This window comes from Malania oleifera, chromosome 2 (genome assembly GCF_029873635.1).
Source record: "Malania oleifera isolate guangnan ecotype guangnan chromosome 2, ASM2987363v1, whole genome shotgun sequence".
In the NCBI taxonomy this organism is placed as follows: Eukaryota; Viridiplantae; Streptophyta; class Magnoliopsida; order Santalales; family Ximeniaceae; genus Malania; species Malania oleifera.
In genome coordinates this window covers 123,099,956-123,114,422 of record NC_080418.1, presented here as the reverse complement: position 1 = coordinate 123,114,422, position 14,467 = coordinate 123,099,956, and the positions used below count along the sequence as shown (strand labels likewise).

The 14,467-nt window shown below is 39.1% G+C and overlaps 1 protein-coding gene across 6 annotated transcripts in view; it reads right to left on the bottom strand.

Annotated features, from left to right (window-relative positions):
- LOC131149222 (uncharacterized) overlaps window positions 1–14,163 on the bottom strand; it is a 56,545-nt gene extending 42,382 nt beyond the window's left edge. For 2 of the 6 annotated variants that reach the window (XR_009135174.1, XR_009135176.1), the window contains exons 1-2: window positions 13,735–14,116; window positions 13,326–13,429 (exon numbers count right to left, since the gene is read on the bottom strand). Coding sequence is in view for 2 of the 6 variants with exons in the window: in XM_058099478.1 (XP_057955461.1) it covers window positions 13,326–13,429; window positions 13,735–14,009 (379 nt within the window). In the remaining 4 variants the exon portion in view is untranslated. Of the gene's footprint in view, window positions 1–13,325; window positions 13,430–13,734 lie in introns of all 6 variants that reach the window. The other 4 variants (XR_009135173.1, XR_009135175.1, XM_058099478.1 and 1 more) reach the window with 3 other exon arrangements.
- Window positions 14,164–14,467: the final 304 nt, after the last annotated feature.

Genomic DNA, 14,467 nt, shown 5'->3' with positions numbered 1-14,467 from the left:
GTATTACCCCAGGATAGGCATCCTATTCTTTGGCAAATAGCATTTATGATCATTTGAACCAAAAGCCGCTAGCACGCCCTGTCACAAATCACAAAAGAACCACTATTCTAGACCACCTAGAGTAAATCCGAAGAGTTTCCAAGGCATTTGCCAAGTCTCTGATTTGCTTTCTAAAACCCTAAAATAAGTCCCTATACTTATGGAAATGTGCCTTACCAGTTACCAATAACAAATGACACAGCGAAAAATTCCAAACAAGATAGGAAACCTATCTTTTCAGATATTCAAGGCCAGTCAATAGATTCTACCAAAACCGCTCCTTTCACCTGTTTTGCTTCCACAATAAAATCGAACTCTAAAAAGAAACAAAGCCTTCATGTCACTTTGAAGTTTGTAGATAAGTGAAAGGTAGCAGTCATTCAAAAGCACCATAGGCAGTACACCATAAGATGCTAAGGAATCAAATCTACTCTATTAAAAACCAAAAGGAAGTGTCTGCTCATTGAAGAATCTTGCTGTACACACAATTCAAAAGTACCAAACAGCCCCAGACAAAGCAGACCAGAGATAATTACACTCCTTAGTCCTCATTCCTCCAAATCCCTAAAACAATAAACCTTGCAAACCCCAGCATTATCATATCCCTTCTCATCTAAAATAATCCCCCCCACCCCCCGGCCCCGTACCAACACTATCCCCCTTCATCTGTCACGCCCCCGCTCCTGGATCAGAATCTAGTTATCTTGGACATTTTTTAAACGCCCATGATCACAACTTGCCAGCAAATGCTTCCTGGACTACTACACAAGGGGAAATAAATCCTCTTATCAGGAAGAAAATTGAATTTGCAGCTGGAAGTGTGATATTTTTTTCAGTGCTGTGGGGATTATTTTTGGAGCATAATGCACGTATTTTCAGGAAGAAAATTGAATTGGTAGCTGGTTTGGGAGAGGATTCATTACCTGGCTTCTTTATGGTGCGTTGGGTTTGGTTGCTTTAAGGGAGTTAGTTTTTTGGATATTCAGCAAGACTGGAGAAATCTTCTGCTCTGAATTTAATGAATTTTCCCAGTTTTTGCTTTATTAGTTTGTTTTTTCTGTTTTTTCCAGTACTTAGACAAGAGAAGTCTTTTTCTACTTTTGTAAATTCTCCTTTTATCAAATCTCTTATTTTGCTATCAGAAAAAATAAATAAATCCACTATGACTAGTCACTCAGATCCACTAGTTAAAAACTTCCCTCCAACAGTAACCGTCTAAGATTGAGGTCTCTTTCTGGAGCCATAAATGCCACCTGCAATGAAGCAGCCAATCGTCCTGATACCCGCAAAGAAAAAACAGCCAAGCCCCCATTCTACAGCAGCAAACCAGTCCCATTAGGGCCAAATGAGCTCCCTCATGTTTTGGAGACTATAATCCGGGCCCAATCCCCAAAATTAACATCCTTTTTTTGCAAATGGACCATTCCACCCTAATAAATGCATGGACTATGGGCTGGACCATCACTGAACCTTGAGGCCCTAAATATGGGCTCAGGTACATATTTCAAAGGATGGACCTAGCAAACAAGAATGTCAACCTGACCCAAAGAATTGATCAAAAAGAGCCTCTTATATCCCAAAATCTGACCCATGGGCACTGTAATATCTAGAATCCCCAGCCCAAACCACTCCAAGTAAATAATATAATATAAATAATATCCCTTGAAAGATGTATAAAACTATTTTTTTTTAAATATGTGCAAGTCTAATACAATTACATAAACAACATTTTCACTTAATGATGCCTAAAAAGTTGGGAATGTTTGATTGCAACATTTTTTTATAGAAGAAGAAGATTTACTAAAAGAGAAAAAAAATAACTACAAAAGAAAGTGGACAAGACATCCTCCGTAAAGAAAAAGAAAAATTACATAAAAGTAATAAAACAACCCTCCAGCATATTGCAGATTGCTCTAAAGAAATATCAACATATCATTTTAAAAAAATTGAAGAAAGTGACCAAAACAAGATCAAGAAAAAACATTGATTCCAAGTTTTACCTCAACTGAAATCCTTTCATTTCTTTCATTCCACATCTTCTCAAGAACAGCAAACCAAGAAGATCACTCCAAAACCTTTGTTTTCTTAGTCTTGCCTTAGCCCCAATATTTTAATTCCGTAAAATCTTCCATATATTAGTTAGGCACAACCACAACTCACCCAAAAATAAGAAATAATTTCTTTTGGTGAAAAAGAATATATATATCAAGAGAGAAAGAAAGAGAGAGAATATACGATCTAAGCAAGGATACAAATCCACAAAAATCCCTTTCCATTGTAATCCCCCAAACACTTCAAATTTGCTAGTTCCCTCTGACCCTTCTTCACTTTGGATTAACAACCATCAAGCTGAACCTCATTGCCTCCACAATCAGACAAGGCCAAATTTATCCAAGAAAATATGAGCTTGAAATGAAGGTCCTTCTCAGAAGTCTCCTGAACTAGGGTGGGCAATATTCCATCACTACCAATTCGCTCTTTAATCGTACCATAATCTTCAAAAATACTAGTCACCTCCAGTCCTTCCATTGGAGGCAGCACCACATTAGTTAAATCCCCAAGATGATCAAAAGAAGAGTCAGAAATATAGCAATCTTGAATCTCATCCAAAAGTAAACCCCGTCACATTCAAAATCATTAATGCATTAACTATCATTTTCCAAAACATCCACCCACTTTCGCTTTTTCCTTGCAGATGGTAACCTCAACACCCTTCTAACCAATCAGCTCTTCCATTATACTTAAACTACTGCCTCAATCTCTCTTAAGAATTTTTTTTTTTTCTCATGAGAAGAATCTAGATTTTCTTCAAAAGGTTTCCTCGCTTCAAAGCCCATCTGCACTTCCATTTGGCGAGCATATGCCTTTTGACTCCTAAAATTAACAGAGTTTACTTTTTACTATAAGTATTTCCCTCCAAACCAACAATAATACCCTGAATCACATCCTCACATTGATTTTAATTCTGACAGGAATCTTCCCTTTTTTTCATCCCCAGGAGACAGCCCACTGACGATCCTCTCCTCTATAAGAGAAAAATCTCCCTCTAAGAAACTTGCTGTTTTTTCACAAACTAAACTTTCTAAACCGCCCCTCTACTATTCCCAAAACACTGCTGCTTCTATGCTCTTGAGTCTTGGCCACCATGAATCTGCTTCAAAGAAGAGCAATGCACCACTGGATTAGCATCTATATTTTACTCAGAGGCTTGATCAATTCCAGTAACCTTTTGGACTTGTAATGAATGAATTTGGGCTTTCAAAAGGGAAAACTGAGATTGATGGTCCTCTGTTAACATATAATGCTCGCAGAATTTAAGAATAGAATTTTAAGTCAGCCCATTAAGGTGGTCTAGCTGAGGAATAACCAAAATGGGCATAAATTGTTATCTTCAATCTGATCATTGGCCTGCTCAATAGATTGGCTGAACAGCAAATGAGGCCCTCATTTCTATCTAGAATTTAGTACAATAAGAGACCCAGGCCCAGCCAATGCAGCTTACAACACTCCATCTTCCGCCAAGGAAACCATAGCTGCCTCTGGAACCACCAACTCCTCATCCAAAACCCTAGCCATCTTTGACTTTGATTGCTCATATTTCACTACATGCGACAAAAGCCGAAGGACTTCCCCTTGCATCTTCCCCTCCACAACAACCACAAACCTGCTTAGAATCTGTAGAGATGCCATCCTACAACACACTGTTTAGACAGATATTTCCATATCCTGCAACTTCATTTATCCCCAAAACCACTTGACTCGGAGCGATTTTTATTTTTTTTATCAGTGAAGAGAAAATTATGTTAGCAAGGCATCAAGGGGATGCCAACTCGTAGTACAAAACATCAACCACTCTAGAGTGTCACAAACATCAAGGATTACATTATGATCATTAACAATTTGCCCACTAAACCAGCGGGAAACAGCAGCAATCCACTGGTCTTCGCAAGTCAGTTGTATCTTTGAAGGCTCTCTTATTTTTTTCCTTTCCAAGCACATGAGATTCATAGCCTATCACTTCTTCTTGCTGGCTCTAATGCCTTTCCAAGCCCAAATCTCACCTCCTGAGTTTGCCGTAACCCACTGCTTTCCAGACAAGGGAAGAACAAATTCCACAAGTTCCTTGTCCAGGGGCAGTGGAGAAGAATGTGGTTGACTGATTCTGCATCAGCCATACAGAGAAAACACCTACTTGTGATTGTAAGCCCTCTTTTCTGTGGATTGTCAAGGGTTAAAATATTTACATGAGCAGACTCCCAAACAAAAAGGCAACCTTTGAAGGGGCTGCAGTCCTCCAACTGTGAATCCAAGGGGAGTTGTTGCAATTAGTTCCCATCAATGAGAGCTTCTTGTAGAATGAATTAACAGTGAAAACACCATTTTTGTCCAAAGCCCATTTTGGTCGTTAGGGATGTTTTGGTAACGGAATTTACAGAGAATTCTGTAAAAGTCAGAGAGTGCATGAAGCACCCAATCTGCCACATTCCTAGTAAAAGGAATATTCCAGAAAATTCCCTGATCAGTGCTTTGGAGATGATGACTAATAAGGGACAAGTCAAGTTGTATATGGAAGGAAAGACAGCTCCACACATCAAGCCAGAAGCAAACATTGGCCCCATTTCCCATTTGAAATGTCACAAATTGGAAAATTTATCCCATCCTTTCCTAATGAATTTCCATGTTCCCACTCCATTGACTCCAGGAGCAGTTATTATTAAATATTATTGCTACCTCTACCATCAGTACCTAGAAGAAGAGATCTCACATTTGTGCTAAATCTTTCCTCAAATTGAAGCCAACCATCAACATTAGAACCCCCAGAAGCAAAGGAAACCCCACATCATTGCGCAAAATTATCCCCCTTACAAAGAATTCTAACATTACATCCTAGCTTCATCTTTATTTAGCTAAATTTTAAAATAGTAAACATTAGGCCTTCAAAGAGTATTTTGAGCCTCGTAATGATAGGAGTGAAGTTGTAACTCTTTCTTGTTAAATCTAAATTCTAAAAAAATCAATAAAGTTTTGGGCCCAGCAAAAAGTATTTTAAGTTTTATAATGACAGTCAGATTCTATAATGATATTTGCAAGATTTTGCCATGGTTAAAACATGGTCCAGTCAATATTTTATCTAGAAAGCACAAAATCAAGGTTCTGAAGAGGATGTGTCAGCTTGCATAGGAGGTTTCAATAACTAAGAATGGCATAAATTAGGTCAACAAGTTTCTTGCTTAGATTTAAAATATTAAAAAAATAAAAAAGGGAAAAAAACACCGAAAGAAAGAAGATAGGTATAAAAGCAAGGACAAGGCTCCTCTAAACGAAAAATGATAATCACATTAAGATAGCCCTCTAATCACATTGCAAATCACTCAAAGAATCATCCCAAAAAAGTCCAGAGAAATATCCAAAAGCAATGCTAAAAAAAACAACCCAATCCCAAAGTAAAGGTGGAGTGAACTAAACCGTGAGAATAGTCCTCTCCTTCCCCTTGTTTTTAAATAGAAAAAAATGCATCCATTAGAAAAGAAACAAAAATACAAGATGTTCAGGACAAGACATCCTCTAGCAATCAACAAGAACAACTATAAAGTGCTACTTTCCGATCTCTTTAGAGATCAAACAAAAAAATTCCTAAAGTCGGCAGCTAAAAAGAAGCAAGGAAAAAAGACCATCACATAATATGTATACGGTATAAGGAAGTAGTTTTAGCATTGAAGATCCTCGGATTTCTCTCAATCCACAGCCAAAGAATGGCACATACTGCACAGTTCCCATAAAGCCATCCCTTTTTTGCTCTTCCCAAAACCCCAAAACTGCACCAACAAGAACTCGGCCACATTTTTGCGAGGCTACCCACGTTTCACCAAAAATAGAGAGCAGGGTAGGCCATAGTTGTCATGCCCCACGACAATGCAGGAAGAGATGCGTAGCAATCTCGTTAGAGTCAAAGTACATGATACAAATATCTAGGCGAATAGCCTAAAAGGGTCTTGTTAATTGTGACAAGTGATTCATATTAATCCCACTAAGAGTCGAAGTCCAAATGAAAGCCATGATCTTAAAAGGAACCTTAGCCTTCCAAACGATATTAGTCAAAAGAAAAGAAGGGACTGAGTTTCAAAAAATGGGTAAAGAAAGATTTAGAATAAAAGGAGCTCTATGAATCCCGTGATGAGCTCCTCAACCACTCTTTAATCAAGATTCCTACGATAGTGGGGATCCCAAAAAATAGTGCCTCCCCCCCCCCCCCCCGCGCGCGCGCGCTTCTCCAAGGGATAAAAAATAAGAGATTGGAGCATTATGAATGAATGATAATTTGAAAAGACAAGGTATCAAAACCTCCAAAATAAACTCACGCACCAAAGATTCTCCCAAAACTGAATTGAACTATCATTTACTTGCTTTGAAGCAAGTGAGGAAAAAAACAATTGGGCAACGCAGAAACAAGTTTCAAGGACTCGCATGAGAAACACTGCCACTCTCTCTGGCATCCCAACCATTCCAATGTACGCCATACTTCTAATAATCTTGTGCCAAAGAGAATTAATCTCTGAGGGGAACCACGACGACTATTCCCCAACTAAAGAAATGTCCTTAGAAATCACATTATCAAGCCCCACATGCCCTTGTTAAATATCCACATCAAATATTATTATTCTATTAATGAAATGATTTAATGCTTTCCTTCACAATGGTTGGAGGCTAGAGCAAATCAAAAACGAATGAATTTTACAATAATTCAGCACATTTGGTTTGATTCACCTGATTTTAGTGATTTGATTTCAGCCCAATATTTCAAAAACCATCAAAATAATTTTAGATTGGTGGAAGCAGCCGTAAGGAAAAGATAAAACTCAAGTGGAGGATCTTCCATTGCAATGAAAATACATATGGGTTAAAGAACATACTAGCTACAATGAGGGAGTATTGCATTTATGGGGGTAAGAATGTGTTACTAATAGATATTAAAATAATAGGGAGATGGAGAATGTAACACACTTTCAAAATATTTTTTTAATAAATTAAAAAATTCTGTTGCAGGAGAAAAGAGATACAAAATGGATGATAAGATATCGTCCTATAAAAAAAAAAGGAAAAAATACATACGAATGAAAAAAGGATAAAGCGAGTCAGAATCCAAACAACAAAGCCCAGCAGTCTCATGCAAATCTAAAAAGCAAGTTCCCTTGTAACTACCTAAGAAAGCCTAGAGGCATGCAAAGGAAACAATTCTATCCCAAAGCAATGGCAGAAGTTCAAAGTCTTTATTATGTCTGTGGATAGTAGAAAATTGGGTAGTTTGGAGTAGGAGTGTCAATAATTGTTCCATAGTGAAATTCTATTTTGATGTGTCAGCAAATGGTTGTGTTCCTCACATGGATGGTGACATTGAATAAATGCCTAACAACCTCATTGATACATAGAAACTAGGGATCATGAATAGATACTAAAAGGAGGCAAAGAATCAGCAGACATATTCTTGCAAGCACAGGAACATTATCAAATAAAATTGCCAACTTGAACCTGCAAGTAGATTATTCAGCAGCCCATTACATAATTACCTATAATTAAAAAAAAAAAAAAGAAGCCAATGATCTAAATTAAAGAAATACTTCCATGGATTTGTAAGTTCTAACTTAAGTACCCAAACAATATTTTATAGGGTCAGCCACCAACACCCCCCCCCCCCCAAAAAAAAAAAAAAACATTGTAAAAACAAGTTTGGAAGCATATGGGCCAGTTGGCAATGACATTAGACAAAAGCAGACTGAACAAAGAAGCACGAAAAGATTGAGACAAGCTATCAAATACCAAAATGCCTTGAAGACATCCTTCACAATCAACAAGGTAATAATGACTTCGATTCTTAAAAATAGCCTAAAGGTTGGCACTCACAATAAGCTCCAAAAAGCATAAGTTCCCTACTGTGCTTTGAAGAAATTTTAAGCAATTTTCTGTTGGGTGTGGTTGCCAAATTATTAGTAAAATCAACAGGACAAATCTGGTAATCAACATGAAGGGTAGTTATGCGCCATATTATGTCTTCAATAGCATCAAACTGCCCCTCTAGTTTTTCAGATATTTTGTGGATGCTTACTCCATACAATCAGTATGATAATCATATATAACAATTAGTTCCTCAGCACAACATACTTGCACCAAATGATTCTAAATTTATGCAGTACAATCGAAAATGATCAACAAGACATCTCCTAACCTAAACTCTCACTGAAGGACGAAGTTTGCACCACATTCCTAAATCATCAACTCATCTAATACATCAGCTAAATCACTAACAAACTAACAACACTTTAAAACTTGCTTATTTCACCATGTAGAGAGTCCCAATTATGTATTTCTTCATCCCCGAATAAGTAGGGATTAAAACATCATGATGTAATTTAAGGAATATTTTACAATTTCCAAGTTTTTATAATACTCCTTATATCCATAGAAGAAACAGAATAAATAGAAAAATACAACGATTAGCAGCATTTGGGTACAGTGGGTTTTGCTATGTACCAGAATTTTTGAATTCTTTTTTCTTCATCAAACATAAAATTCATTCCCTTTTGGGCAAAATATAACAGATGTGATGACCACAAAAAAGAGGGGTTGTAAGAAAGGATTTATGGACCCCAATCTTCTTATTGTGAGACTTAGCACAAGGGTCAAGTGAGTTGAGAATCTTAACAATAAATAAATCAAAGCCCCAGAGAATGATACATGTCATTAAACAAAGAGAAAAGTAATTAAAAATGTACCATCATCTGAAGAGCCGTTGTAAGGTGTCACAGTCTAACTATTTTCACACCGTTGTGAAAGGGTCATGCGGCGCTAGCTAAAGCACTCTTGTTTAACTAGCCAGCCTATCGTTTACCAACATTCATTCACGAAACACTTTCATTAGCATTCAATCAAATGGCAGCGGAAACAGTAAGCATTCATGAAAGCAGTGGCAAGCAAGCAGCAAACATGGAATAATTCATTAATAACACCTCCCTTGACATCGTGTGTTTAGCGAGGTAGGCAAGTAGGCTAAACACATTGACAATAGCTAGTGAGTTTTTACAATGACCGATGAACACTCACCCTCCCCTAAAGAGGTTTTTATGTAATTATCATCCTGACACTAGGAAACATCAAAGTGACCGAGGAGTCATACTATCATATTTGGCATACAAATAAACTACTAATAGAAAATAACCCTACACTAGTATTTACATGATGGAAACTCATCCCAAGTACATGAGGCAAGCAGTCACAAGCAAGCATAATGCCCTGAACAAGCTTAGCTCGTGACATTCTCCCCCACTTATGCGACCGACGTCCTCGTAGACTTTGACGGTAGGAACACTTCAACTTTGTCCACGAACGGCTGCATATCTTCCGCTAAAATCCAACTGATTCCTTTGTCATCAAGGCATTTCCACTTCATTAGGAACTTCTGCCACTTCTTCCTTAAGGATATGAACTTTCTGTCTGCAAGGATCTCTTCAACTTCACATTTGTTAGGTTGCACTGTCTTCAACTCTGCTCTATTGGACTGACTTCTACTCAGGTCATTGGTGTCAGCGTTGAATGGCTTAAGGCAGCTAACATGAAACTGCGGTCTTCTCTCCTGATCTGCCCACTTCTTCATCTGCTTAGAAGCTTTCTCCAGATAGGCTCGGACAAACTCCGCATTCTGTCTCCATTTTTTGGTGAAGATGTACGCCCTGGGACTCTTTTGTCAGTACGGCTCGCCCACTGTGAGGTAACAATGGGTGCTGGCCTGTAACAAGCTCAAAAGGGCTCTTGTTGGTTGTTGAGCTCCTTTGGGCATTGCCACAGAACGGAGCCACATCAAGTAGTTGCACGCCATTCTTCTGGTTGTCATTGACGAAATGGCGCAAGTACTCTTCTAGTAGCTCTCTGAATCTCTTGTCCATCTGTCTGTCGATGGTAACTTGAAGAGATGTCAAGATGTGACCTGAATATCCTGAAAAATTCTGTCAAGAAGTTGTCAATGAATATTAAGTCTCGGTCACAAACAATAACTTGGGGAAAACCCCAATATCTCATAGTAGTCACAAGGAACAATTGTGTCGTCTCCTCTGCCGAACAATACTTTGATCCGGCCATGAAAATACCATACTTCTTTCGCTCCCCCTTATCTTGTTCGCAAGTGAGACAAGTTCTGGTATAATCAACCACATCATCCTGCGTGTGCGGCCAATAATACCTCCCCAGTAGTCTTGTCATTGGAGTCATTCTCCGCGAATACCCCTCAACGAACTTCCTGCAATATCTAGTAAGGTCAAGAAAGGAACGCAACTCCTTCATTGTCGTGGGAATCTTTCATTCTTGAATCATCCTTACCTTCTCCATACCCCTCCGAATACGACCTTGTTCAACGACATGACCAAGGAATTTGTTGCTCCGCTGAGCAAAAGAGCACTTCTCTTTCTTCACATACGGATTGTTTCCCCTCAGCCTGTCGAACACCTTCTGTAGATGCTCTTCATGTTTCCTCTTAAACAACACCGATGCTCCCAACGGTGCTTTGGAAGGCAAACACATCCCGCTTCCAATTCATCAAACTATTTTCCCAACTCTACTATCTCTAGAGGCACCATCCAACATGGCCCTTTTGCAGGTAGTTTCACTCCTGATAACAACTCGATCTCATGCTCCACAGTCCGTCGTAAAAGCAAATAGTGAGGCAGCTTATCCGGCAACACCTTCTTGCACTCATCCAACATCGCTTGGATGGTCGTAGGCTCCAGCTCTTGGCCTACTTCTTTGTCCACCACCACCGTGGCTAGATGTGTCTGCTCGCCCTGACCCAATCCCTCATTGAGTTATATGGCTGAAAGAGACTTCCCGTCGTCTCCTTTCGTTGCAACGACTTGCACCATGCACGAGTGATCTCTCATTAGACACAGGGAACCAGCTGAAGGCATCAGCACTGCCCTCGTCCCCCTTAGGAACTCCATTCCTAGAATGACTGGAAAGTCATCCAATGGCACCGTTGTGAAATTCGCATGACCTTCCCACTATCCAAGCTTTACAGCCACTTGCTTGGCTACTCCCAGAGTAGGCTGGGCTACAAAGTTAATTGCTTTCATGCGTCCTGTATCCTTCCTTAAGGATAAGTTGAGTCTCCAAGCTTCCGGTTGCAAAACAAAGTTATAGGTAACCCCGGTATCCACCATAGTGCGGGTACTCTTCCCATTGATTCTCAAGTCCACAAACATTAGCCCTCTGGCTCGTGTAACATTTAGGGTTTTAGCCTGCTTTTCCAATGTGCTCACCTGCCGCATTACACTCATCCTCGGGGTCTCATCCTCTTCCCCATCGTCTTCCACTTCCTGTTCTACAATGGAAGCCTGTAAAGCATTAAGTATTGCTTTGTGAGGGCACTCAAAAACTCTATGAGGACCTCAACACAAGTAACACTCAAGTTTACCCTTTCCCTTGGGTGTGTTGAACTCTCGAGACGACGAAGCTTCCTTTAAGGTTAATGCTTTATAGTCGGCTACCCCACTCTTGGATTTGCCTTTCTTGAAAGACTTTCCATTGTTTCCCTCTCCGCCAGACCCTTTAAACGAAGCGGTATTCTCCCTAGCGTAGTCAGTCAAGCGTTCTGCAGCTGCTTGTGCAATAGACAAGTCTTGAACTCTTTGTCTTTGAAGTTGAGTTCTTGCCTACGGTTTCATCCCCTCTAAAAAATAGAACAACTTGCCCTTCTCCGACATATCCCTGATATCCAACATCAAAACAAAAAATTGTTTCATGTATTCCCTGATTGACCCAGTATGCTTGAGGTCTCTCAGCTTTTTCGTTGCATTATACTCAACATTCTCAGGAAAGAATTGGGTCTTGAGTTCTCTTTTCAAGTCTGCCCAACTATCAATTACACAGCTTCCATTTTCAATGTCATTGTACTTGGCACGCCACCACAATTTGGCGTCACCAACCAAGTACATGGTTGCATCATCCACTTTCACCTATTCTGAGGTCATCCTCACAGCGCGAAAATATTATTCCACATCAAATAAGAAGTTCTCTAACTCCTTGGCATCATGGGCACCCTCATACGTCCGGGGTTCTAGTACCTTGGTCTTGCTAACTCCCAGAGTTTTGGAGTTCCCCATAGCAAGAACCATCAGATTCAGCTTTGCATCTAGATCCACCATCCGAGATTGCAAAGTTTCCACTATATGGCGAAAGTCCTCTGACATCTCACCTAGCAAACTTGCTCGATGCTTTTGTGATCCCATCACTTCATCAACAAGTTCTCTCATTTGGACCACCTCCGCAGCCACGGTATTGGTTGTTGCCCCAACCTGTGCTTCCAGCACGTTGATCCTCTCAACATTGTTTGGTGCCATGGTCACTTACCAAAGCTTTCCGAATCCCACAACGAAGGTAACTGAATTCTCATAGCAATTAAGCCTTGGCTTTGATACCAAGTGTCACGGTCCGACTATTTTCACACCGTTGTGAAGGGTCGTGCGGCACTAGCTAAAGCACTTTGGTTTAACTAGTCAGCCTATCGTTTACCAACATTCATCCTCGAAACACTTTCATAGCATTCAATCAAATGACAGCGGAAACAGTAAGCATTCATGAAAGCAGTGGCAAGCAAGCAGTAAACATGGAATCTACACAATTCATTAACACCTCCATTAACATCGTGTGTTTAGCGAAGGAGGCAAGTAGGTTAAACACGTTGACAATAGCTAGTGAATTTTTACAATGACTGATGAACACTCACCCTCCCCTAAAGAGGTTTTTATGTAATTATCATCCTATCAATAGGAAACATCAAAGTGACCGAGGAGTCATACTGTCATATTTGGCATACAAATAAATTGCTAGCAGAAAATAACCTTACACTAGTATTTACATGATGGAAACTCATCCCAAGTACACGAGGCAAACGGTCACAGGCAAGCATAATGCCCTAAACAAGCTTAACTCGTGACACAAGGCTATTGCAATGCATCAACCTAGGACACAGTGATTTCCCCTTCACAAACAAGCCAATGCCCATTACTTCGTAGAAGATCATAAATGGCAATAAACATCTAATGGACCACAAAGCTGAAAGAGGAAAGAAAGCCTAACGTAGCTGAACCCAAATAGTTAAAAATAAAATGAAGGAGAAAAAATGGTTTTAAATAAAGTTTGTATAGAGAAATTTAAAAAAAAAATCATTACAAAAACAAAAATCTAGTTCAACGTTAAAAATAATAATAGGTAATAGAGAAATGAAAAAAAATAAATAAGGGTACCATCATCAATCTCCCCCTCTGGAGCTGAACTATCACGAGGCAAACCATCATTTTGAGGTGAAATGCAATCTTCTTTCTCTGGGCTCTTTCTGATCTCTGCGTCACTGAAATTTCAAACAACCTCAGACACCAAAAATCCCCAATAAACCACACAAAAATCCGTCAGAATGCTAACAAATTATACGAAAACAAAACGAATTAGAACCTTGCACTTAAAAATAAAAAGTAACCCCCCCCCCCCCCCGGCTACTCAACTAAGCGTAGTTAAACTCAAGGGTTTAGATGGGCGAAGCATCTTCTACCCTTTTTCCCTCCTGGAAGTTCCCAAAGAATGCATAAAATAGTATTAAAAATTTCATCAACTCTTTCTGTTCCAACAGTTTCTGAATAGGAAAAGGTAGCGAATAACCTTGGCGAAGGGAGAACGTGTTGAGAACGAAGTTTAATGAGGGAAGCCCGAGAAAGGGCATCATCAGCTTTGAGAGAGAAGCCTTTGGACGAGTAGAGATTGGCCAAGTCAGTGAGAGCAGAGGCTAATTGGAGATTGGAGGCAGATGGTTCGGAAATGTCGAACTTAGAAACTAGAGATTCGAGGAGAGAGATGGCTCCGTCCATGTCTCCGGCGTCCACGAGATCTTCCACAGCCGTGCTCCAAGTGGCGTCATCTCCTCTTCCTTCTTCCATTGTTGGGCGCTAGAGCAGTAGAGTCTTGGAATGGTGATTTTGGAGCAGACACCTGATGGAACTTTGGGGCAAGGAACGAGCAGGCCTTGCGGTTCTTGCCTTTTCTCATTTTAATATTTTATAATAAAATATTAAATAATACTTTACAAAAAAATTTCCCTGCTTGGTCAGCCACATTTAAACAAATTTCGCGTGAAAGCACAATTGCCTTGGCCATTTATTTATTCTGTATTAAATTTATTCTTTATTTTTTAACTTTTCAATTGAATGATTAAAAAATAAATTAATATTTATATAATTTAAAAAAAAATTAATATAAAAATTGGAAAAAATAAATTAATATTTCTATAATTATAAATAATTTTCATAATTACCTTGTAAGAGCCAAAAATATAAATACTTAAAATAAAAAAAAAGGACATTTTCCAACTTTTCTATATTTTAAATAATTTAAAAAT